General features: G+C 39.0%; 1 protein-coding gene across 1 annotated transcript in view; it reads right to left on the bottom strand.

Moving 5' to 3' along the window:
- Positions 1-27,912, bottom strand: part of SEPTIN9 (septin 9) — a 306,593-nt gene that overhangs the window by 223,986 nt on the left and 54,695 nt on the right. Inside the window, exon 2 of the mRNA XM_070739823.1 lies at positions 21,904-21,960. Within this exon, the coding sequence (XP_070595924.1) occupies positions 21,904-21,960 (57 nt within the window). The remainder of the gene's footprint in view (positions 1-21,903; positions 21,961-27,912) is intronic.

Below are 27,912 nucleotides of genomic sequence, written 5' to 3'. Positions count from 1 at the left end.
ATACGCTAGAACCCACCCATGGATGGATTAGTGAGGTTTAGCCTCCTCCTCCTCCTCCCAGCTGCTACCACCTCCCAACATCACTGTTTTCTAAGGAGTACATGTTCAAATAAAGCACTAGCAGAAGCCAGCCACTATTTTTATCTCCTAAGAAGGCCAGTGAAGCTGAAGATGCCCTTGGAAATAAGAAATGATGCCACTGGCTCACAGTCTGCTTTGCAGCATGCCCATTTCCCTGTTCTTGCATCCTGATACAGAAATAAGGGAAGGAGTTTGTTACAAACCAAAACAGAACGCTACAATGTGGACACTACCCTATAACTGCCTTCTGCTGCATGAATCCCAGTGACCGGTGAGGTCCCACAGAGTTGGTCTCCTTAGGGTCCCGTCGACCAAACAATACCGGCTGGTGGGACCTAGGGGAAGAGCCTTCTCTGTGGGGGCCCCGGTCCACTGGAATCAGCTCCCCCTGGAGAATCACACTGTCCCCAGCCTCCTTGTTTTCCGAAAGAGTTTAAAAACTCATCTCTGCTGCCAGTCCTGGGGTTTTTAGATCTTCCCCCCTGACCAATGAATGTTTTTAGTATGATCGTCGAATGAATTGTAATGATAGCTTTTTAATGAGAATTTTAAGGATTGTTTTAATGTATTATTAATTTGATTGTTTATTACTGTTTTCTGTTTTATGTATATGCTGTGAGCCACCCCAAGTCCTCGGAGAGGGGCGTCATACAAATCCAATTAAATCTAAATCTAAATCTAACATAGAAGATACTTGCATTTTCTCTAAATGATGCTGTAGTGTTAATGCTACTTTGGTGAAGAATACTCCCAGCTGCTACCATTCTCACCACTGCCTGAGCTTTACCAGGCAGGGTAATGAGAATTTATTTTCTGTCAGAAATGCAGGGGACTTTCTTTTCAGCAAATGGAAATTTAGAGGCCTCCTCAGCAAACTTCCTGCATTGGTCAACTGAGGTAGTCATTTCTTCCATCCTCTTTCATCATCTTGGGCAGCTGAACTGCATTGCTGCAGTAGAAAAGCTTTTTTTCTCTCTCAAAGAGAGTGTGGAGACAGGAAGAAAATCCAATTATAGGCTAGGAGCTTGGGTTTGGACAGTGCCTGCCTTTTAAAAATAAATTTCAAGACAACTAGGACAATGCTGGAAGCATCCATTATGCAAACATACTCAGACATTCAAGTAGTTTCAGAAATACAGAGATTACCACAGAATTCCAAATTTGAAAATTATTCTCCTTTATATAAAGGACTATACTGGAAGATAAATCATCACGACTGTTTCCAATAGTTGTGATATGTTCATTAGTCCAGTCTTCACATATTGTAGTTAATAAAAATCATTTATGGAGGATCCAATGATCACTAATAAATAGTTCAACATTGTCTGCTCTGAAACCTACATGTCTCTCCTAGCCCTGCTTTTAAATTAAACACCGTTCCCTATTTTAGTATTAACTGGAATATGATTTTTTTTCTCCTATGCCAGTGATGGTGAACCTTTTTCCCTCGGGAGAGAAAAGAGCATGGGTGTGTACTATCGCATATATGTGAGTGCCTACAACCATGATTCAATGCCTGGAAAGGGCAAAAACAGCTACCCCTGCCTTCTGGAGGCCCTCTGGAGGATGGAAATGGCCTGTTTCCCAACTTCTGGTTGGCCCAGTAGACTCATGTCTCACCCTCTCCAAGTCCAAAGGCTTCCGTGGAGCCAGGGGGAGGGGTGTAAAAAACCCTGCCCCATCCCCCAGGAGGCTCTCTGGAAGCCAAAACCGCCTTCCCAGAGTCTTTGTTTGAGCCAAAAATCAGCTGGCCAGCACACACATGCATGTTGGAGCTGAGCTAGGGCAACAGCTCATATGCCAGCAGATATTGCTCCATGTGCCACCTCTGGCACCCATACCATAGGTTCGCCATCATTTACAAAAGTGATATAGTGACATTTTTGTAAGCTTCTAACGTGATTTCAATTTTTTTTCTTTCTTTCCACCTCTATTGCAAGGCATTGCAGTCAGCTAATTTCATTCCAAAAATTGATTGAATCGATTGATGAAACCTATCTTTTCTCTCCCCACCCCCCCAAGAAATGTTGGCTTTAATCAATCAGTCTTTTAACCAATCATCTTTTAACAGTGACATCGCTGAGAATAATTTAACTTATCTCACTTAGGGGCCAAAAGAAAAATGTCGTAGAAATATGGCAGAAAACATCCAGTACTACAGAATGTGCGGGGTCCTTGATACTCTCTGAGCTTAGCTGCTTTCTCACAGACAATTTGTTATCGAATTAGGTAACAACATCAATGCTCTTGAGAATGTTTACGCCATAGTTAGATGCAAGGTGTAACAGACCAAAGACATCACTCATCCAATTGCTGACCCAATATCTCATATATATCATATCAAGACTCAGTCTGGTGTAGTGATTTAAGTGCTTTGGGTTAAGAAATCAGGAGCCCTGCCTTAGGCACAAAGCAAGCTGAGTGACCTTGGGCCAGTTGCTCTTCCTCAGTCCCAGGAAGGAATCAAAGACAAACCACAAAATATTGCCAATTTATCTTATCCAGTCAGTCGCTAGGCATCAACACTGTCTCAAAGACAGACATTTATATTATCCAAAATGAAATCTGATGAAGCTGTGAATAAATGGTCTAAAGTTCTATAGGTTCCACAACATAGCATACAATGTTAAAATGTTCAAGTAGCATGTCGGTGGAACTTTGATGCAGTTTATTCATTGGCCTGGTTAAACAAACCATAGCATAGTGTTTGAACCCAACCATTGGGTTTTCTCCCCACTGCTTCTTAATCTCACATATAGACACAGACATTTATTTGGAAATTACTGCTCTGCCCTAACACACACACACACACATACCTTGTTTCAATAATGTTAATACATGTTTGAAGAGAAATGCGATTCCTCAAGGGACAATTCATGTGGAAAAGAGATGAACACCATTTCACAGTCTGATCTGGACCAAGTTTTAAAATCACACACACACACACACAAGGAAAACAAAAAAAGAAAATAAAATAAATCCTGGGACAGGAAGGAACAGCCTCGACTCCCACACCATGAATAGCTATGCTCCAAGGACGGATTTAGAAGTGGTATGTTATTCTGTGGCTAAGTTACACAATTAGAGGTTTTGGAATGCACCAGAGAGTCATTGAAGATCTTGTCTTTACAGCTCTTAAGTTGTGCATAACCAGTAAGATTGCTCTTTTTCTCTCAATCTCTATTCTCCACCCTCCCCTCCCAGTTGTGGAAACTGTTATTCATCTAGGAAAACAACACAGAGAAATGGAGAAAGACAGAAATCAGCTGAAATATCAGCAAACCTGAGGAAATGTTGCAAGCCAATCCCAGAAATGAAATATTTGCACGTGAGAAAATTGTCAGGACAAAGGGTTGGGTTGTCAGAAGGGTTCAGGAGACAAGAGGACAGGAACTTGAGCGCTTCTTTGAGCCAGCCGCGACTCCTTGTGACTATATGGAGGAGTCTCTTTAATTGTCTTGGCTAGATTTTGGAAGTGGTTTACCCTTGCCTTCTTCCTAGGGCCAAGAGACAATTAACTGGATTTATACTGAATGTGGGATTGGAACTTTCTCCCATATTTTAATCCAGACCCTTTAACCACTAACCCAAATCAGCATACTTCATATTATTTTCAAATTTGGCTTCCGCTGGTCGCAGAATTGTAGGCCTCAGAGGACATAATGATTCCAGTGGTGGGATTCAAACTTCTTTTACTACTGGTTCTGTGGGCGTGGCACGGCTTGATGGGCGTGGCTTGGTGGGTATGCGAGAGGAAGGATAGTATAAAATCTCAATTCCCTCCCTACCGTTAGGGAAGGTTACTGCAAAATCTCCATTTCCTCCCAATCAGCTGGAACTCAGGAGGCAGAAAAAAAGGGGGCGGGGCCAGTCAGAGGTGGCATTTACCGGTTCTCCGAACTCCTCAAAGTTTACTGGTTCTCCAGAACTAGTTAGAACCTACTGAATCCCACCTCTGACATAATCTTATTTCAAATTTACATTGACCACCAGGCTGCATTGACCACATAAATCATTATGGGACACATTATGGGACACTTCAGAGACAATGAAGTCAGACATATTGGACCTGATGCTGGCGATAACATAGATGTTAAATTTTGAATAATCATGAAGAGTTTGTAGAAAGCTCTGAGTCCCTGGGTTTTCTCTTTCAACTTCCTTGTTTTTAATCATTTCTTCAATGTGAGATGTTTTCTTTTCTGCAATCAAGTACAACTACGCCAGTGGCGATGTTTAAGTTCAGTTAGATTTGAAAGAACTATAGTCATTGCTTCCAGTGCTATCTCCTCATCTGAAATAGTTATATTTCTGCATTTTCACACACAGATATAATTCTTTGCTGTTCCCAAAGACCCCCTATTTATCTGTAGTCCTCCACTTATGACCACAATTGAGCCCAAAACTTTTGTTGCTAAGTGAGACATTTGTTAAGTGAGCTTTGCCCCATTTTTGTGAGCCACCACAAGTCTTTTTGTGAGCCGCCCCGAGTCTGCAGAGAGGGGCAGCATACAAATGTATTAAATAAATAAATTAATAATATTAATAATAATAATAATAATAATAATAATAATAATAATAATAATAATAATAATAAAAAATTAGTGAAATACGAAGATCTAAAAATCGAGCTGCAACGACTATGGCATAAGCCCGTGAAAGTGGTCCCAGTGGTACTTGGCACACTGGTCACAGTGCCAAAGGATCTCAGTGGATATTTGAAAACCATTGGAATTGACAAAATCTCCATCTGTCAATTGCAAAAGGCCGCTTTACTGGGATCGGCAAACATAATTCGCCGCTACATCACGCAGTCCTAGGTGCTTGGGAAGCGCCTGACTGGTGATGAAATACGAAATCCAGCATGGTGATCTCGTTTGCTGTGTTGTATTGACTTATTATTATTATTATTATTATTATTATTATTATTATTATTATTATTATTATTATTATACAACCTTTCTTGCCACAGTTGTTAAATGAATCACTGTAGCAGCTATGTTAATAACATGGTTGTTAAGTGAATCTGGTTCTCCATTGACTTTGCTTGTCAGAAGATTGTAAAAGGTGATGACTTGACCCTGAGACACCGCAACCATCATAAATATGAACCACATATAAATCATAATCATGTTACCATGGGGATGCTGCAACGGTCATAAGTGTAAAAAACTTTTTCACTGTCATCATAACTTTGAACTGTTGTAAATTGAAGACTGCCTGTATGTTTCCTGTCATTTTTTCTCGCTTATGGTTAAGTATGTTTTGTTTTAACCATAGTTTATTGAATAAATCATTATGACCTCACTTCACATAACAAGTATATTCATCCACTATAATTTATCAACAATGGTAGACTGTTGGTTGTACAGATATGTTTTGGAGGCGATTATTCGCTCCCCAGTAGTATTATATAACTTGGCTGCTTTTGATGGATTTTTCATTTTACCCTCCGTTTACAGTTGAGGTAGCCTTTATAGATTGCAGACTTTGGAGTGCATTCTGTTTCTTTTAATGGTTCAGGGAAGTGTTTATTGTTGTACCATCAGAAGATGCCCTATAAACTGTTAACAGCATATGGTGCTCTGCAATGTTATACCAGGTTTATGGAAAATAAAGTAAGCTAAGAAGAGCACGCACATATTTCAATAATCAAGGGAGCTGATGTCAGATGACTCACTTATCAGAAAGCTTTCTAAATAAAGGCCTGAAGGCTGGGATGAGATTGCTGTTTTGCAAAAATCCTTGATCGTCCATTGATGTTTCACACTTTGAAAGCAAGATAGAAAATGGCTTAATAGCTTGAACATAAATAATCCATATTAAGTGGATTGACAGACAATTGGACCTGTTTACTTAAGAAGATATAAAGACCCTTGTTAAATGAGCAGAAAGTCCAGCCAGCATAGAAGAATAATTCAATTGAGCACTGGGTGCCTTAACAGAAACTGATTGACAAATTGCTCATTGACCACGGTCTACCTTCTGTAATAACTGTAAGGCAGAGCATGGGAAATGTTGAATAACATCTTTTATTTTGCTTCGTTTTTCTTTAGACAAAGCTATTTCAAGATACTTGAATGCAGAGGAAAGGTTATGCAGTTAAACACAGCACAGATCAAGCCCCAGCACCCGGCAAGTCTACACAAGGGTTGTAATACTTATTGTGACTTTGTAATACGAACAAGGAATATTTTCCTTCACATTGGATTCTACGGCATATGTACGCTATTCCCTGCTCCCTCACCCTTTCCTCTCCCACCATCCCCTCTATCTCTTTCTGACATACAGTTGACACTTCACTTTGAATTTAATTATAAATTGGGAGACAGTCAGTTATGCCTTCCCACTTCCTTCTTCCTCCTCCTCGCACAGCCATAACCTACTCCAGATCTGCCGGCAGCAGAACAACTTTTACCTTTCAACACCTTCGTAATGAATTGTTCACCTCTGCTTGTCTGGATGCTGAAGTTTCTCAGAGTAATTCTGTTTGCCCAGCATTGTGGAATTAGCCTGGTCTCCTCCCATTGTGTCTTCCCCTTTATTCTCAAGGCTAAGCATTCCTGAACAGATACATATTGCTTGGCATCAAGAGATAATGAATGATTTAACTCTCTACTGAGGTATTGTGCCCAGGAAAAGGATGAACTGGAATACCACCAAAAGAAGAGCTAGATACAACTAAATTCCATTGTCCTTTGTTTAGTGTTCAATACTTACAAAACAATTTTGTTTCTATACCATGTCACCCCATCCAAAAAGCTTTCAAAGGTAATCAGCCAAAGACTGCACTTTATCTCTTCCATGTCTTCCTCAACCATTATTTTTTCTCCCAAAAAATGAGAATAATATCCAGACCTTATCTAAATAAGTGAATATTTGGAATCTGGGAGTATAAGTCTGAGATCTCAGAAAATAGCAAGGTTGAGATGTAGCACAGTTATAGGGGAGGAGCGGGGGGGGGGGGGGGGGGCTTCAGTAACCAAGAAAATAAAGCATATAGTTTACAAAATAATAATAATTTTTAAAAAAGAATTTCTTTTTGTGGAGCATAATGCTAGGTTTCACTTTCCTTTTTAACAGTGTGCAGTTATCCTGGAATGCTATAAGGAAGACACATTTTGCTTCCAGAATAGAAGGTGGAAGGTGGAAGGTGGAAGGTGGAAGGTGGAAGGTGGAAGGTGGAAGGTGGAAGGTGGAAGATGGAAGATGGAAGATGGAAGATGGAAGATGGAAGATGGAAGATGGAAGATGGAAGATGGAAGATGGAAGATGGAAGATGGAAGATGGAAGATGGAAGATGGAAGATGGAAGATGGAAGGGACTTGGAGTTCTTCTAGTCCAGCCCCATGCTCAAATAGGAGATCCTATACCATTTCAGATATGTGACTATTTAGAATCATCTTAAAATCCTCCAGTGATGGAGCACCTACAATTTCAGAAGGCAATCTGGTCCACTAGTTAATTGTCCTCACTGAACAAGAATGTCAGAAATTGCTGGCATATGATGCCAAAATGCTCCACATGACATTTTCTGAAACTTCAGTTAACTTGTTTTTAAATCAGATGTTCTTTTTAATGTATCTATACAAAAAATGACGAGTGATTTACAGATCTTTCTAATCAGAAACTGAAAAATGAATATATAAAAGTGTTGTACAAAGTAAAACATTTACATCCAATACAGCCATTTTTCTGAACATTCCAAGGCCAGATTGCTAAATCATTATCATCAAATTAAATACAGATACAAAGTTTCTGGGGGAAAAGGGCTCACATCAAACAGAAGACATCAAAATAGGCCACATCATTCAATGGATAAACAGGATCTGAATTTATTTTCGTTATCTGTATTTACCTACTGTTGTGGCCCATCTGTGTCCTACTGATCATGGATTCTGAGAATCGAGAGACAGGTGTGGGTTGGTATCCTAGGCTAGTGTACTTTAGCACGTGAGTCTGATTGCGAGGAGAGCGGAGACAATGTGGGGTCAGAGGCTGAAAGCCAACCAGAGCCCATTGCTCCTTCAGAGGTCACTCAGGAGAAGAAGAAGAGCCTCTTCTTGATGCCAGGGTGCGCAGAAGTGTCAAAAGACATGAGTGGCTGAGCAGGAGGAGGTCTCTGCGTGAATAGATCTCTAGAACACTTAGCCACGCCTTTTTGGTATTTCAGGGTTAGTCTTGTGATGAGTGAGTGCAGAAGTCAACTTTCTAATGTGAGAGATGGTTGATTGGATCTGGATTTTGGACTATTTGGTTTATTATGATGAATTACCAATCAAGAAAATGGAAATTCTTATCTCCAGGCTTCCTGCCAACTCAAAGTGAGTCAGTGAAAATGAAAGCTATGTGATCAAAGGGAGAAATAACTATGAGCTTTGATATCTGTACTCGGACTATAATTAGCTGGCACAGAAAAGACATTCCTTGCTTTATTGCTGCATTTTAAAACCTCTCTGCTTTATAAAAATGCTAGAATTATATGTTTAAATCTTGTAAAATCCATGTGTGTGGACCTATTTCTTGGAGGGCTCATCACTGGGACAGAACAGCTATTTAAACCTATGCGAAAGAATGTCAAATTTATTTATTTATTTATTGGATTTGTATTCTTCCCCTCTCCATGGACTCAGGGTGGCTAACAACAGTGATAAAAACAGCATGTAACAATCCAATACTAAAACAACTAAAAAACCCTTATTTATAAAACCAAACATATATACAAACATACCATGCATAAATTGCAGAGGCCTAGGGGGAAAGAATATCTCAGTTCCCCCATGCCTGACGGCAGAGGTGGGTTTTAAGGAGCTTCCGAAAGGTGAGGAGGGTGGGGGCAATTCTAATCTCTGGGGGGAATTGGTTCCAGAGGGCCGGGGCCACCACAGAGAAGGCTCTTCCCCTGGGTCCCACCAAATGACATTGTTTAGTCGACAGGACCCGGAGAAAGCCAACTCTGTGGGACCTAACTGGTCGCTGGGATTCGTGCGGCAGATGGCGGTCCTGGAGATAATCTGGTCTGGTGCCATGAAGGGCTTTATAGGTCATAACCAACACTTTGAATTGTGACCGGAAACTGATCGGCAACCAATGCAGACTGCAGAGTGTTGGTGTGACATGGGCATATTTGGGGAAGCCCATGATTGCTCTCGCAGCTGCATTCTGCATGATCTGAAGTTTCTGAACACTTTTCAAAGGTAGCCCCATGTACATTACAGTAGTCAAGCCTCGAGGTGATGAGGGCATGAGTGACTGTGAGCAGTGATTCCCAGTCCAGACAGGGCCGCAACTGGTGCACCAGGCGAACCTGGACAAACACCCCCCTCGCCACAGCTGAAAGATGGTTTTCTAATGTGAGTTGTGGATCGAGGAGGACGCCCAAGTTGCGGACCCTCTCTGAGGGAGGTTAGTAATTCCCCCCCCCAGGGTAATAGACGGACAGATGGAATTGTCTTTGGGAGGCAAAACCCACAGCCACTCCGTCTTATCAGGGTTGAGTTTGAGTCTGTTGTACTAGATTCAATCTTTTAAAATGTTTAAGGTCTCATGAGATAATCATGACATATTATCATTATCATTATCATTATCATTATCATTATCATTATCATTATCATTATCATTATCATTATCATTATCATTATCATTATCATTATCATTATCATTATCATTATCATTATCATTATCATTATCATTATCATTATCATTATCATTATCATTAATTAGATTTGTATGCCGCTCCTCTCTGGAGACTCAGAGCGGCATACAAATCTAATATGTTTTAACATGAGATCTTTCAAGATTTCTGAAAAGAATATGAATAATGTCAGGAGTCCAACATTAATGGAATCTAGTGATTTGTGATTTTTATTCTTTTTTAATTAGGGGAGGGAACCCTCATCTTTCAACCAGACTGCTGGCTGAATGGCAATCAATACAGGTGGTCATCGACTTACACCAATTCATTTAATGACTGTTCAAAATTACTACAGCACTGAAAAAAAATGACTTATAACTGCTGCAGCATCTCCTTGGTCGGGATGCGTTCCAATTTACCTCATCACCGGTTCACTTCCTCCCATGCTGTGTATCTGCGCATGCATTACACACTGTGTGGCTTCACCAGGTGCATGTGCAGTACCAAAAACTCCACTTCTGTGCATGCGCAAGAGCAAAAAACAGCTTCTGTGCATGAGCAGAAGCCAAAAACAAGATGGCAGCATCCACGGGCCAACATCGATAGAACTGGATCTGTGATGTCATCACCGGTTTACTACCAGTTCTAAAGAACTGGTAAGAATCCACCTTTTGTCCATGGTCATGGGATCAAAATTCAGATGCTTGAAAACTGACTCATATTTATGATGGTTGAAGTGATATTTTGTGACCTTCTTATAGGCAAAGTTGGTGGGGAAACCAGATTCATAATTATGTTATTAACTTAATGATTGCAATGAATCATTTAAGAACTGTGGCAAGAAATGTCATAAAATGGGGCAAATTCACTTAACAAATGTCTTGCTTAGCAACAAAAAAGCCAGGTTCAAATATGGCCACAAGCCGAGGACCACCTGTAGTTCATGGCATTTCAATATTTGTCCTTGACTTGGCAAAACAAAAACAAAAAAACTGATCAACCTTGAACCACGCAATGTTATGATAAATTCTTTGAGCAAAGTTTTATATTTCATAGCACAATTCTTATTTGCAGGGAAAGTACAGAAAGATCAGTGAAGAAAACCTCTTCATTGGTCTTTTCAAGCCTGTGCCATCTACACCAGCACCTTCACTCTCCCAAATAGGCTGCAAGTTTATCTACATTGTCTTCTTTGAAATTTATCTATCTATCTATCTATCTATCTATCTATCTATCTATCTATCTATCTATCTATCTATCTATCTATCTATCTATCCATGGTCTTTCAAGCCTGTGCCATCTACACCAGCACCTTCACTCTCCCAAATAGGCTGCAAGTTTATCTACATTGTCTTCTTTGAAATTTATCTATCTATCTATCTATCTATCTATCTATCTATCTATCTATCTATCTATCTATCTATCTATCCATCCATCCATCCATCCATCCATCCATCCATCTATCTATCTATCAATCTATCTATTTATTGGGTATGTCGCCCCTCTCCGAGGACTCACAACATATCAGAAACAATATAGGAAATATATCTCAAAATCCAATTAATATGGCTAAAAAGACTTAAAAAAACCTCTAATATGATTTTAAAACATTCATCTCCATTCACTCAACAAAACATACTAATACACTCGTCGGTCAGCGGGTGAGGATCTAATAGCCCCAAGCCTGGTAGCACAAATAAGCATTTACAGCAGGCAAGGAGGTTGGGGGCAGTGCAAATCTCCAAGGGGAGATAATTCCATAGGGCAGGCCCCCCCACAGAGAAGGCTCTTCCCCTAGGCCCCGCCAAACAACATTGTCTGGTTGACGGGATCTGGAGAAGGCCGACACTGTGGGACCTGACCAGATGCTGGGATTCATTCTGCAGAAGGCGGTCTCAGAGGTAATCGGGCCCGATGCCATGTAGGGCTTTATAGGTCATAAGCAACACTTTGAATTTTGTCCAGAAATTAAGAGGCAACCAATGCAGAAATGGGTCTTTTACCGCATTTGTCTATGACCTTAGAACTACATAACAAATGCATTGACATTTCACACTCTTATTAGTTTCGCTCTGAGCAGGAGAAGAGGAACAGACAAATTGGTTAATGTTTTCTTCCTTATCATACCACGTTGGGGAAATGGTTGCCTCCAAGTGCTACATTGCAAAGTTTTGTTTTTTTCTAGGCTAACCTTATTCCAACATATAGATGGGGTAAAATCAGTAAAGGGTTCTAAAACCCTTTGCATATGAACACACACATGACACTTCTGCTGCATGAATCCCAGCAACCAGTTAGGTCCCACAGAGTTGGCCTTCTCCGGGTCCTGTCGACTAAACAATGTCGTTTGGCAGGACCCAGGGGAAGAGCCTTCTCTGTGGCAGTCCCGACCCTCTGGAACCAGCTCCCCCCAGAGATTAGAACTGCCCCCACCCTCCTTGCCTTTCGTAAACTCCTCAAAACCCACCTCTGCCGTCAGGCATGGGAGAATTGAGACATCTCCCCCGGGCCTATACAGTTTATGCATGGTATGTTTGTGTGTATGTTTGCTTTTTAATAAGGGGTTTTTAGTGATTCTTAAATTATTAGATTTGTTGTACATTGTTTTATTGTTGTTGTGAGCTGCCCTGAATCTGCTGAGAGGGGCGGCTGACAAATCTAATTAATAATAATAATAATAATAATAATAATAATAATAATAATAATGTGTAGAAATGTCCTAGGAGGGTGGGTGGAGCCTCCCTCCTCTGGCACTACTGGTTTTAAGAACCAGGAACAACCCAATGCATTCTATTGATATTTATCAGAAGGTACATATCCCCATTTCCCTTTTGCCCTCACTGATGGGCACTACCGCTACAGCAACAACTGTCCCATTTTTGTAAAGAGATACAATTTAACTTTGCAAAAAATAAAGGATGCATTTCACAGGAGGTGAGAACATTCACAAAACATATCCTTTATTATAGACTCTGCCATAAAATTATATTGCTTAGCATCTCCCTCCAGCATTACCACCAGCGAAAAGAATTATAGACTTTTGGGTTACATTTCATAAAAGTTCTGGTCATGAAAACAGGCTTTGTGTCATGGAATTTAAAATTTATTGCAACTGGGAAAGAGACCAAGCAAAATGTATTTATTCCATGACTGTCTTGATAAAATGCTATTGCAGTCACTAGATGTGATTGTTTCTAACCTTGAGAAAATTACAATGTATATTTCAGAAAAACAAAAAAACCAAGGAAAAGCAACTTCTTAAATATATATGTGCTAAGAGTACATTGTATCACCCAAGGATAAGGTAGAAAGCAATAGGAATGTTTAGGCATGTGTCCTACAAGCATTGTATTAGCCCTATGCACAGTTGAAGAGACGCCATATGTATTTAAGCAGAAAAATATAAATAGCCATGTCTATTGTACGGGACAGCTTATCAAGAGTCTAATTCAGAATGCAAAAGCAGAATTATGGCCTTTGTGGCCAGCAACATATTGAAGATCTTACCCCAGCATCCCTTACCATTGCCTATATGATAACTTGGGTTGAAATGAGGTTGCCCCCTTCAGATTAAAAATGACCAAGGTGGTTTTCTCTTTAATTTGTCAATAAGCCAAGCTAAACCCTAAAGCACCCCACTGGTGGCATATATCTGTTATAAAAGAACGTGGCATGTCATATGATTTTGACAAAAATCTGGATAATCTTTGGTCAGTGCAAAATGATAGCCAGAATGTACGCACATAGATTATAGTAAAACAATCTTATAATCTTGCAATCCAACAAAAGGAACGGCTAATACCTACTCCACAGAAGTTCCCACAGAACTTTGTCTGTCTGTCTGTGTTTGTCTGTCTGTGTACAGTATCTCTAAAATGCTAGCTGGTGCTTTATGAGACCAAAAGATATATTACTCAATCAACTTTGGCAATTAGCTAAATGATGAAAAGTTTGGGAATCTCACTATGCAGCAGGTCAATAAAAAACTGAACTCTGTGGCTTGGTGGTTTTTGGAAGGCTGCAGCCTCACAGTGCAGCACATGCTTTCCATGTTGACAATTCAAGGTTTAAATCAGAATTAACAAGAAATAACCTAAATCCACCTCAATATCAAGTATATTTAAAAGAAGAAGCTGAAAAGAGAAAGATAATCTAACCTCATGATGGCCAGGAATCCCATCCTCAATGATACTCAGAGAAGGCTTCCATACAGTACAATATACTGTACTATAAATGATATTGTATGCAACAGGATGGGCTGCCCTACTCAAGATTAAATGAGCTATCCTATGTTCACTTGCATCCCTAAAAATACAAAATCCATTGAATGCTGTAATATATATCAACATTTCTTAATCTTGGCAACTTTAAGATATGCATACTGAACTTCCAGATTTCCCCAACCAGCAATTCAAGTCCATACATCTTGAAGTTGTCGGGGTTGAGAAACACTGATATTTGCTACAACATGTAGAAAATTGTGTTGATGAGAGCCAGAATAAGAAATGATTGCTTGGGAGGAAGGTGCTGCTGTAGAGTAAGGAACTCAAGTATGACTGTTTTTATATTAAGGTTTTAAACTGGTTTTTTAAGTATTGGATTTGTACTGTGTTTTGTTGCTGTGAGCCACTCCGAGTCTCCAGAGAGGGGTGGCATACAAATCTAATAAATAATAATAATAATAATAAATAATAATAACTCAGTGATACATACTGTAATGTAGTATTTTTAGCCATAGATAAAAAAAAGAAAACAAAAATTGGGACATCCAAATCACTGATGCAGCCACCAATAAACAAAGAATAACTGATATGAAAAATGATTGTTGTTATTACTTGCATTGTCATGTCTGACCCATCATGACCCCATGGACAATGTTCCTCCAGGCCTTCCAGTCCTCTACCAGACCCTGGAGTCCATTTAAGCTCACACCTATTGCTTCAGTGACTCCATCCAGCCACCTCATTCTCTGTCATCCCATTCTTCCTTTGTCCTCAATCCTTCCCAGCATTAGGGTCTTCTCCAATGAAAAATAATAAGCTGAGTTAAATCTGGTTAAGGATGGGAAGTCACTAGGAAATCCCAGGGCTGTGTTCAACCTTGGGAAATTGGCTAAAAGTCCCAGAATGCAATGGTGAATCCCTTCCTAGAAATCCCTAAGATTTCCAGCGTGGATTTGTCTATGAAGTCACAAGAAGTCAAGCTATATACTTGAGAAAATATAGAGATTTCAAAGACATGTAAAGCAGTCACTCTTAACCTACATACAGTATATAGAACTTCAGCTTTAACTCTCTTCCAGTCAGAGTAACTGTTGGTTATGATTATGGAAAATGGAAACAGACATACTAGAGATGTGGAGATTTGGAAATGGCCTGACTTTATTCTCTTGTTGGTTGTCAATAACCTTTCTCAGCATAGTATGTGTGCATTGAGCAATGAGCAAAGTTTTGTAGCAGGGAAACTGACTGTTCATGAGCTGACTCACCCAGCTAATGAGGCACATGGAGCAGACCAGCCACAGGAAATGCAAATGATCTCAGCTAAGAAGGCATTCAAAGCAGATGGGCAGTATCAGCCAACATGTAGCTAATTTGGCCATTGGCAAAGGCAAAAAAGCACTGAGCATGGATTGAAAATAAGGAGATCATCCTTGCATGGTCTCCTTATTCCCCAAACCCCCAAATCTTTAACCTTAGATTGTCGACAGTTGACCTGTTTCTAAGAGGTTTGTAAGGGGCATGTGTAAGCACACTATTGTGCCTACCCTCCCTGTCCTACTGTCCTATTGTTATGTTATGTATTTTTATCATTACTTTTTACTGATGTTATGTATTTTTTTACAAACTACTATCCTGTACATGTTTGACAAACAAACAAACAAACAAACAAACAAACAAACAAACAGATAAAGTGCTCCATGGCAAATGCATAATTTGCATTATGTCTACACTTGCCTTTCTCTTCAGTTCTCCAATTCATAAATAAATATTCCACATTTGGGAATAAAATCTGTTTCCGCCAATGTTTGAATGGGAATGTTCAAAGCAAATGTTGAACCTGAGTTTTGAAGTCTCTCTGTGTGTGTGTACGCATGAGTCTGTACAAAATTCTAAACCTTTGTGTAGGTTGGCCTCCCTTGCTGATGTTTATTTCGTTGAGCATGGGCTGTCAACTGTAAAGTCGGAATTAGCTTTGCATGTGGATCATCTGCTGCCAGTTATTAAAAATAGTGCACTTTTGTCTATTATTAAGATGGCACGACTGTCTTCCCTGGCAAGAGAACAGTGCAAAGCCCTTCCATCTGTTCCAGCACTACAGTCTCACATCCTTCATAGCAAAAGGTTTCATCAAATCACAGAATGTCCTGTTTCAGGAGTGGCATCTGATATCTACTCCCACAGAGAATCCCAAATGAGGCTTGCCTGAGGTCTTCTTCTGTCAATATCCTTTTGGGTGCCTGTTCACGGGGCCACTGGCCTCCTTGCATTGGAGAAGATTGCAGAAAGCTTCCATTTTACTTCCTTTTAAATTGTATTTACTGCCCACAAAAACATTTCCCAGGGCAGTTTACAAAATAATGTAACATGACCATCCAGAAATGTAATTTAAAAACAGCAACTAAAAATACAAACCATAGAGGACCAATGATAGGTTTGCCTTGCTTGGAATATATTTTTCTGGCTACCAAGTCTTTGTCTGAAATTGGATGATTATAAACACACAAGAGCTTAATTTAAACATACAAATTAGATAAAGTTTGCTGCTCACTACAACATCTGTGTTAGGACTAGCAGTGAAATCTATTTACTTTCTCTATTGATTTTGCACATGCGTGGTAGCTTTGCTTGCCCGCTAGCTTTGCCCTTGTGCACCACCATCACATGTGCTTTTTCATCCTTTGTGCATGTGAAGGGTTTGTGCCACCACCGCTAGTGGTTCTTCAAACCATTGGCAGCTGCTACTACCAGTACGCCGAACCGGGCTGAAGTGGTAGCATTTCACTCCTGGTTAGAACCTCCTACTCCTAAATCCTGCCAGATGAGAAAAGAAATTCCAGAGCACTAAACCTCTTTTTACTTAGCAGCTGGCAATGCTTTTTCACCAAAGGTTTCTCTTTAACACCCCCCCCTCCTTCTTTTCTTCTCTTGTCCTCTCTTTCTCCCGTGTTTCCATTAACCCCATGCACATATTGTTCCCATCACTTCATACCACATTTTTTTCCAGTCTGGGTAGCCTCCAGGTAAGTGACTTCAACTCCCAGAATTTTTAATAATAACTATTGTGGTTGGAAGTCCAAAATGGGCAAATGTGATTCAGTCTATTCAATTAATTCAAGGTCATGACAACTTGTCCTTTTGGGGTGACATAAACATTTGGACTAACACTTATAAGTATTAGCCTGGGTTTTTTTCACCTGTTATCAAAATGTGAAGCATTTTGCTCAGACACAAAACATTTCATCATCATCTGATTCTATTTAGTGCATCAAAAGAGTCTCTGTTTCGATTTGGGAGTATGCATCAATAGGATAATATGACTGAAGTTTCACTGAAACCAAGTTTCGTATAGCCCTATTAAATTTCACCTTGCGCTAAACATCAAAAAGAATCATATATGTACCAAAGATTTTTAAATTATTTTAAAAGGAATTTTTGCTTTTGGATTGGAAAATTATGAAGCAATACTCTGCCAAAGGAAACTAATAGACAACCTGTCCTTTGGGATTGGGTGGCATAGAAGTCGAATAAATAAATAAATGAATTATTTGCCTTTGACTAACAACCATAATTCAGGCCAAAATTTATGTTGCTAACTGAGACAACTAAGTTAATTTTGCCCCATTTTACAACCTTTCTTACCACACTTAAGTGAATCATAATGGTTGTTAAGTGAATCTGGCTTCCCCTTTGACTTACCTGGTTAGAAAAGTGCAAAAGTTGATGACATGATCCCAGGACACTGCAACTATCATAAATTGGGGTCAGTTTCCAAGAGCCTGAATTTTGATCATATGACCATGGGGATGCGGCAATGGTCATAAGTGTGAAGTATGGTCATAAGTCATTTTTTTCAATGCCACTGTAACTTTGAACTAAATGAACTGTTGTTAAGTTGAGGACTATATAATTGGTATATTATAGGGCACACATAGGATGATTTTTTTGTAAAATCCATAAAGGTAATAATAATAATAATAATAATAATAATAATAATAATAATAATAATAATAATAATAATATAAAAAAGATGATCCAATGGAACTTGTGCCACAACTAAAATCTAACAGTGGCAAAGAACTGGTGGGATCATAAGCCCGAAAAAGTGGTCGAAAATGAGCAAGCAAAACTACTGTGGGACTTCCGACTTCAGACTGACCAAATTCTGAAGCTTAACACACCAGATATCCTGATTGTGGAGAAAAAGAAAGCATGGATCATCGACATCGCAATCCCAGGAGACAGCAGAATTGAGGAGAAGCAGCTTGAGAAATTAGTGAAATACAGAGATCTAAAAATTGAGCTGCAACGACTCTGGCATAAGCCAGTGAAAGTGGTCCCAGTGGTACTTGGCACGCTGGGCACAGTGCCAAAGGATCTCAGCGGACATTTAAAAACCATCGGAATTGACAAAATCTCCATTTGTCAATTGCAAAAGGCTGCTTTACTGGGAACGGCAAACATAATTCGCCGCTACATCACACAGTCCTAGGTGCTTGGGAAGCACCTGACTGGTGATGAAATACGAAATCCAGCATAGTGATCTTGTTTGCTGTGTTGTATTGACATAATAATAATAATAATAATAATAATAATAATAATAATAATAATAATAATAATAATAATAATAATAATTATTATTATTATTATTATTATTATTATTATTATTATTATTATTATTATTATTACTTATTAGATTTGTATGCCGCCCCTCTCTGTAGACTCGGAGCGGCATATATCCATACATATATGGATATGTATGGCTGGGCAAAATACCATACATGCATCCCATTTAGCTATAAACATAAAAAAAGAGAAATTCAGAGGAAAGAAAATGGTATAAATGCTTCTTCTGATTCTGAGATGTTTTTTTAAGGCGAAAGGAGATATAGATGGTAAGGCAGCAATCCTCAAACCTTCTGGCTTGGTGGCCCATCAAGGGGAGGCAGGGGAAATGTGCCATGTGAGCAGTGGTCCAGTGCAGACTTACATAGGCAGCTCAACATGCTCAAGTAGCGGGCTGGCACACATGCAGTTCAACTTGAGCTGCACACACGTGTATATGTGTGTCAGCCCACTGCTTGTGCAAATCACTTGTGGGGCCCGGTTCAGAATACACCATGTAGTATAGGGCCATTGCCTGGGGGTTGGTGAACCCCTGTGGTAGAACATTCAATAATTTTAACCCAATTTCTCCTTGGCTTTAAATTTTCTAAATATACCGACTGTAAAATGTGGCGGAGCATTTCATGGCTTCTGCTCCATCCCGCGATGCCAAAGAAATTCACAGTCTATGTGAAAATGAAGTATTTGTTCAACATCTGAATTCTAAGGTGAACCAAGAACAAAATGTGACAGAAACAACAGATTCATCAGAAGGACAAACATTTCTAACTGAAGTTTCCCTGCTGTCAGCAAAAGCACATGATTTACTGTTAATGGCTCTGTGGTTTTATTACAACACAAGTTATGTACTCTGCATCCAAGAAGCCTCAAAACAAGCCATGATCGGTCAGTGGCCAGATGCTGAATGTGCAGAAATGGGGTTACAAGCCCGCTGACACACTCTGAGCAAATACCTACATTGTAGTTGGTTCCAACATAAAGCCTTTCTTTTAATGGTTTCATATTGCAGCAAGGGAGAAAAGTAAATGACTTTTTCTTTTCAAAAAAGAAAAAGAAAGAAAGAAAGAAAGAAAGAAAGAAAGAAAGAAAGAAAGAAAAATCCCTTCCAGCAAGGTCTGAATACTGTTTTTAAAAAATCAACTGGTCAAAGAAAAATTAGGACCCATCTTTCAAGTTTGAAATGTTTTTCAATTCACTGTGGAGCATATTACCCTACTTAAAAAGTGCTCACAGAGATGTCTAAGGAAAAACAGATTTGTGGCATTATCTGTGAAACAGTTTGGTCTACTTCTTTTTCCATTCAAGAAGAGTTACAGTATACAAGAGAAAAAGAGATGCTAACAATTTGGGTAGACTTACAATATTTTTAGGTGTTAGGTATGGGGAACACACACTGCATTTTTCACACACCTGTTCTCCCCTAATGGGAAAACCTCACTAAACTACCTATTTGTTTGTTTTTTAAATTTATTGGCCATCCATTTTATCTCAGGGTAACTCTGGGTGGTTTACAATCATAAAAGATAAAAATTGTATAAACTAAAAACATAAATAAGTTAATACGCATGCAAACACTATTGATTGTGTTGTTTTATATGTATTGTAACAAGAACCTTTCTCATTTGAATTAATTATAAAAATGTTACAGAAAGATAATGTTAAAATTGCTCTTCAATGTCTTACTTTTGTAAAAGTTATTTTAAAAAATGCTCAACCAGCGGCGATGGTGTGTCTGTAGCTTCCACTAAAAACAAAGCATAGGATTCCCTATATAGTGGTCAGAATTAGGTTCAGGGGGGGAGTGTTTTTAATAGGAAAGTGAACACAAGAACAAGGGGGCACAATCTGAGGTTAGTTGGGGGAAAGATCAGAAGCAACGTGAGAAAATATTATTTTACTGAAAGAGTAGTAGATGCTTGGAACAAACTTCCAGCAGATGTGGTTGATAAATCCACAGTAACTGAATTTAAATATGCCTAGGATAAACATATATCCATCCTAAGATAAAATACAGGAAAAAGTATAAGGGCAGACTAGATGGACCATGAGGTCTTTTTCTGCCACCAATCTTCTATGTTTCTATGTTTCTAATTATGGGTGATCTTGAAGGAGATGATATGGGTCTTTATGTTGTTCTCTCTTGAACCTTTTGACAAATAAGAAACTGGACATCTGTGTTGCCATATCACATCATCCAGCCTCTAGTTGGAGAACAGCATTGTATCAAATAAGTATGGTCCTTTGGAATGTACAAATGCAACAGGGCCTTTGGAAAGGACACACATTCAAAAGGGGTGGCAATCTGTCTCTGGTTCTACAAATACAAAACTAGCACAAGTCGTTCTTTGTTTCTTTCTATGATGCCATATTACAGATGCAGCAGCCTGGCAGTCAACTTCTTAAGCAGGCCTAAGATGAGCTCTTTGTGCCTCAACACTATGCTGCAAAGTCAGCCATATTTGGAATGTTACGTTCGGAGCTCAAAGAGCCACCTGTGGTTTCAATCCATCCAAGAACCATAGGCAGAGAGTATACATGGGGCATATTATTGAGTGACGTGATGCGCCATCTGTGCCAGGCAGCCGCTTTCACAAGGGCATGACATGCTTCAAAATGCACTTAGCAAACAAAGTAAACAAATGAGAATTGTAGCAGACTATTTATTGAACCAGCCCATCAAACAATGAGTCAGTAGGTCTAATGGGTACAGCTTCACACACACCAATTCTCTTAGGTTTGTGCAAACTGTCTAAGTTTCTCTTTCTTGAAGACAGCTGAGAAGGTTTACATCTTTTATGAAAAAAATGATTTTCAGAGAAAGCAATTATTATAAGGTTTCTTTTATCAGCATTTCACTCTTCCCATGACAGGGGTGTCAGACTGCATTTCTTAGAGGGCCAGACCTGCATTGTAATTATCCTCCATGGGCTAGCCCAGCGGGTGGAGGGGAGACTGGAGACATACTTGCTTTGTTATAAACATAAAGCAATTAGGAGTCCATTTTTTGTCAAAGTGATTGTTCTTTACAAGAGTTCCTGTTGCAATAAATATAGTTGCAAACTACAGCAAGTATTGTTTTGGCTATAACTTCTAAAAAACCTCAATACTCTCTGATATGGAATATAGACTGCCTTTTCCTTCCATTATCCGTATTCTGATCCTTCCATGGTAGCTATTGTTTGAACTTCACTGCAATAGAATGGAATGGAATGGAATAGAATAAACCTCTAAGTAAATTTCTAAAAATTACTGAGAAGGATCCTCAAGGATTGTCTCTTTGTAACGTTGCAACCATCATCAAGGAGTCTATTTCTTTAATCTAATCCTACCCAGGCAGCTTACTTGGACTTGATGGATTTCCAAATCTTCGGAGTCTCCCACTGGAGGTCCTTGAGGTTCCTGGGACAAAGACAAAAATGCATTTGGGTGATTAAACAGATGCTAGATTCGGGGCATCCTCTGGCTGTTTTGACAAAAGCTAATACAGTAAATAAACTTGGAATGTTGAGTATGCAGTTATAAATCAACTGAATGTATTCAGCACATCACAGATTATGGCTGCAGTTTCATCAACAAAATCATAAAAGGCAAAGATGACTAAAAATATACACGTTGAAGCACATTTGTTTTTCCTCCTCCAGCACAGGCCAAGAGGTATTCATTATCTCCATTAAAAGAATAGAATAGAATAGGATAGAATAGAATAGAATGGAATGGAATGGAATAGCATAAGCATAACAGAATGACAGATTTGGAAGAGACCTTGAACGTCTTCTGTGCCAACCCTCGGTCAATTTACCATTCTGGACAAATAACTGCCCAATCTATTCTTAAAAACTTCCAGTGATAGAGTACTCAAAACTTTTGGAGGCAAGCCATTCCACTGGTTAATTATTCTCACTGTCAGAAAATTTGTCTTTAGTTCTAGGTTGGTTCTATCCTTGATTAGTTTTTATCCGTTGCTTCTTCTCTTGCTTTCTGGTGCTTTGGAAAATAGATTGACCCTGTTTTCTTTGTGGCAGCCCTTCAAATACTGGAACACTGCTATCATGTCACTCCTTGTCCTTTTTTTCACTAGACTAGACATAACCAATTCCTGCAATCATTTTTCATATGTTTTAGCCTCCAGCCTGGGGAAGGGGTCAAAAATGGAGCCAGGCTGGAAGCATTACAAGTCCTCAAACCTTTTATACAGCAAGCGTATCAGAATATGTACATTTAAGTATAATTTGGATAAAGTTGCAGCACTTATTTTCTCCAGGGATCAGAAGGTTAATCCAGCTTTGAAAGTATTGAAACATACTTTTAGTTCTATTAGAAACATTCCACAACAAATTCAATGCTTTGTAGAGCAAGGGAGAAGATAACTTGAAAGAAATATAACTCTATAATGACAATTCTCTCACTTTTTTCCAACACTCAAAGGCAAGCATCGGAAAATTAAAATATGACCATCCTGGAACATTCCACAGCATAACTCTCTGCAAAATTACAACGTTGAGGAAGGCTAGTTGATTTGTGGCTAAACATTATTCCTTGTGACTTTATGACATATGACTTGGCAAGCTCCAGACCATTTTCCACAAGTCAACAATCCTGATAATTGACTTCCTTCTAACGGATGCTTTTATTTGGGGTCAAGTATTTCATATGTAAATCAAAACGCTCTTGAAGCCTCTCCTACCAAAAGCCTGGACTCATTTTTCTTCTGTACTATTCTTAAACTGTAATGTTATTTTTTTTATTATTTTATGAGCAGCGAAGGCCTGCCGTCTTCGGCACTAGCTGTGCGCCCTCTGAGGCCATCGCAGGCGTGCATGCACCCAGTGGGTGTATGCATGCCCATTGACTCAAGATTCTGTGCATGTGCAGAGAGCGAAATCTCACATGAGGACATGTGCGTGAGCAAGATTTTGGCGATTTTCACCAATATTTTTGCTTCCACGCATGCGCAGAAGAAAAAAATGGGCGAAATCACCAAAATCTCATCACATGAGCGTCTTCACACAATATTTTGCTTGCTGCACATGTGCAAAAGCCAAATCTTGCATGTGTGTGTGTGTGTGTGTGTGCATTGAGAGTGCACAGCTGTGCATGCATCCCAAAAATCACTACTGGAACGGAGCACCTTATAGTTCTGGTAGCAGGCCATCACTGATTATGAGTAAGACAACAATAAGGTATCCTTACTTCTACTAGTGCAGTATTTTCCCATTTATTCCCACACAATCCAAGGACAGATTCCAGGTGCATTGAATCTGAAAGAGTTTGTTCCCCATTAACCTTCTAAGAAAGTCAAGTGACTCTCCAAGGCTAGTGAGTGAGGCCATAGAGGCAGAGGAAACATCAGCGGTTTCACTCTATAATTCATTGCTGGTTCAAGGATGAGTGAAAAGCATTTCAACAGTCAGAAAAGGACCACAAACTGTTATTCAATCATTCTAGTCCATTGGGGACAATTATTTATTCCTTGCTTCAATTCTAGCAAGACATTAAACACTGGACAGCAGCAGAGAACTAGTGCCATAAAAATGGGTGGTGATGATGATGATATTATCCATTCAGTCATGTCCGTCTCTTGGCAATTCTATGGGCTAGGTTTCTCTTCCCATCATGCACTACTTCTTTGCGTTGTTCCATATTCTGGCTGGTGTCCAGCTACTATGTTCTTTGGTGGCCTGGTTTCCTTTTGCAGCTAAGTTTTCCAAACATAATTGCTTTCTGCATTGAATTTCTCCACATGACATGGCCAAATCTCGCTGAACCCAGCCCTTTGCTTGACAAAAGAAAGACCTGTTATACACTTATGCCCCTTACTCTCCTTCCTGGTATTTGTGTTTTGCAGCAAGTGAAACAGTAGAAAAAGACTGCATAATTCATGGCCCACATTAAGCAAATCTGGATTTGTTAGTGACAGTGCAAACTAATGAAGAAGAGTTAAGATGGTTAAAGCAGATGGTTAATAATTGGCTATTATACAGTTACTAAAATAAAAGTCCATGGAGAGGGGCGGCATACAAATCCAATAAATAAATAAATAAAACTCAACTCCTGGAAAATATATTGTAACTGCTGATTTAAGAATGGCCCCTTCTGGAAGATTATTCTGGAATGTTTGTAATTATATCCACTTGCTTCCACCCCATGAAAACAGAATCTGTAGTTGGAATGTCCCCCACCCCTCTCTCCCTCCCTCTCTCCTTCTCTCCCCTTTCTCCCCTGCTCCTGTCTCTCTCTCTCTCTATCATCTGTCATCATCAATCATCTGTCATCATCAATCATCTGTCATCTGCCATCTATCAATCACCCATCATCCATCCATCCATCCATCCATCTATCTATCTTAGAATTTTGACAACAGAATAAAAACTAACAAGAAATAATATTAGAATGAACAAGGGGAAAAAGAAAGAAGAATAAAGAGCAAAGTGCAGAAATCAAAGAAAATGAAAAAATGAAAAATGATTTTCCTTTTCCAACAGTTATGGGAGCAAATTAACCTTCTTACAGTATGATTACAGCATAATTTTTTCTATGATCTATTGTTTTGGCTCTAGTTGTTAAAACCATATCATAACTACATTATTTTCTTTCCTACAGAAAGTCAATAAGGGATTTCCAGTCATTGTTAGACAATGTTTTCTTTCTAATTAAAGTGCTCAATTTGCCCATATCAACAAGTTCACCATTCATTCCCCCATTGTGGGGAGAATAAAATTAAATGATAAAGTTGAATCTTCCCACCTTTGTGCCTTTAATAGCTTTGCTCCAATTGTCATTTATTAAAATAAAGTTGACTTTTTCCCTGGCTGCTTTCCCCAACTGATTTTTCATCAAACACCCCCCCCCCCCAAAAAAAAGTCTCTGGATTTAATTGTATATCAATCTTTAAAATCTTCTATATTATTTTATGCAGGCTGAGCTCAAAATTTTGTAGCTCTTTTACACATTCATCAAGTATGATAAAATGTGCCTTCCTGTTTATTACTCTTCCAACATAAATTTGAAGGATCTTTATATATTCTAGCCATTTTTCCAGTGATATATACCAAGAATACATCATTTTATGATCTTTCTTTTTAAGAGTACAACATAGTGTAAATTTTAATCCTTTCAACCATATATTATTTCAAGGTTAATTTGGAGTGTTTTCTATTGCTGCAAAAACACCATCAACAACTATTTGTCAACTTGACAAATACCATCTCCTCACTTTGAAAATTCTTTTTCTGACAATCATTTTCTGCGAGTTTAGTTGCATGCTCTGAACATATGTCCAGTTAACTTGTCTTGTGAAGTTTTTTACTTTACATATAATTTTAGGAAACATATACCATATAAGATACACTGGAGTATAAAATGCACCTTTTGGGGGGGAAATACAGTGTTCCCTCGATTTCCGCGGGGGATGCGTTAAGAGACCGCCCGCGAAAGTCGAATTTCCATGAAGTAGAGATGCGGAAGTAAATACACCATTTTTGGCTATGGACAGTATCACAAGCCTTCCCTTAACACTTTAAACCCCTAAACTACCATTTCCCATTCCCTTAACAACCATTTACTCACCATTATTACTGGTGCTCACCATTGAATAAGACACTTAGTGATCCTAATATTTATAAACATAATTATTTATTAACAATAATTATTTTTTTTGTTATTTATTTGCAAAAATTATTAGTTTGGCGATGACATATGACGTCATTGGGTGGGAAAAACTGTGGTATAGGAAAAAACCCGCGAAGTATTTTTTAATTAATATTTTTTGAAAAACCGTGGTATAGGCTATTCGCGAAGTTCGAACCCGTGAAAATCGAGGGAACACTGTAGGGGAAAAATTTTGTCTAACAGGTATTTATCTGGCTAGTGTCCTTAGTCTGGTCAGTTTCAGCACATTAGTTTGCTGGTTTTGAGTGGGATAAAAACAGCTTCTAAAGCACAGTTGATAAAGAGAAGCAATGAAAAAAAGCAGGTCAAGCACAGAAGATGGTTTCACTCTTAGCTTCTAAAGCACAGCTGATTTTCAGAGGGAGTAGCAATTTTAAAAAAGCAAGCAAAGCACAGAATTCACTCTTAGTACCTTGTTAGGGCTGAAAAAAAGCTTCGAAAAAGCGACATTCAGAATATAAGACGTACCCAAATTTTCAGCCTATTTTCAGGGGGGAAAAGTGTGTCTTGCACTCTGAAAAATATGGCTATATTATGTTTTTAAAGTTTTGAAACACCAACACAGCAGTTTATAAAGCCACGCAACAACAGTGTGACAATATATCATTAATAAAGATAGGTTTAGATTGCCACATGATGATGTTCTGACTCCATCCAATGTTATAAATTAATAGTGAGTGGAAATATCCACTCTAAGCAGAATTTTTGTGGGCAAACCTCTGAACTTCAACCTAATTCCAGCCAGCATTTCATACATTTCTCTGCCTGGTCTCTGCCTCTCTTTCTTTCTCAATCTCTTATTTTCACTTTCACTATCTATAGTTTCATTTAAAAAATATCAACAATAACTAAACACAGTACTTAAAAATTCCAGTATAAAAAATGCAAAAATATTGAAAAACAACAACAAAAAGGCAGAAGAAAAAAAACCCTCCCTAACCCATGCCATAAAAATGCAAAATAATAATCATTTGTCTACCACAAATAATATATTTAAATAAATTATTTGAATCCATATTTGAAAAATAAATTAAATGAAGAGTTTCCTTTTTTTTAAGTCAATCTCAGATTGCCGCACTTAAACCTAAGGTATAAATCATGGTTTCTTGTTTTTACCCCTACAATTCTATTATTATGTTGTAATTAGCCTTTGTGGTTAGACTGTAGTAAAGCAGGCTACTTCTGCTAATCCAGTCAGCGAAGCAGTGGAAGTGATGTGCCTGGAGGCTGTTGGGGTCTGGATGGGTGTCAACAGACTCAAACTCAACCCTGATAAGACAGAGTGACTGTGGGTTTTGCCTCCCAAGGACAATTCTATCTGTCCATCCATCACCCTGGGGGGGGAGTCATTGACCCCCTCAGAGAGGGTCCACAACTTGGGTGTCGTCCTCGATCCACAGTTCACATTAGAGAAACATCTTTCAGCTGTGGCAAGTGGGGGGGGGGGTTGCCCAGGTTCGCCTGGTGCACCAGTTGCGGCCCTATTTGCACCGGGAATCACTGCTCACAGTCACTCATGCCCTCATCACCTCGAGGTTCGACTACTGCAATGCTCTCTACATGGGGCTACCTTTGAAAAGTGTTCGGAAACTTCAGATCATGCAGAATGCAGCTGCAAGAGCAGTCATGTGCTTCCCCAAATATGCCCATGTTACACCAACACTCTGCAGTCTGCATTGGTTG

This window comes from Erythrolamprus reginae, chromosome 2 (assembly GCF_031021105.1).
Source record: "Erythrolamprus reginae isolate rEryReg1 chromosome 2, rEryReg1.hap1, whole genome shotgun sequence".
Lineage (NCBI taxonomy): Eukaryota > Metazoa > Chordata > Lepidosauria > Squamata > Dipsadidae > Erythrolamprus > Erythrolamprus reginae.
This window is presented reverse-complemented; position numbering and strand designations above follow the sequence as displayed.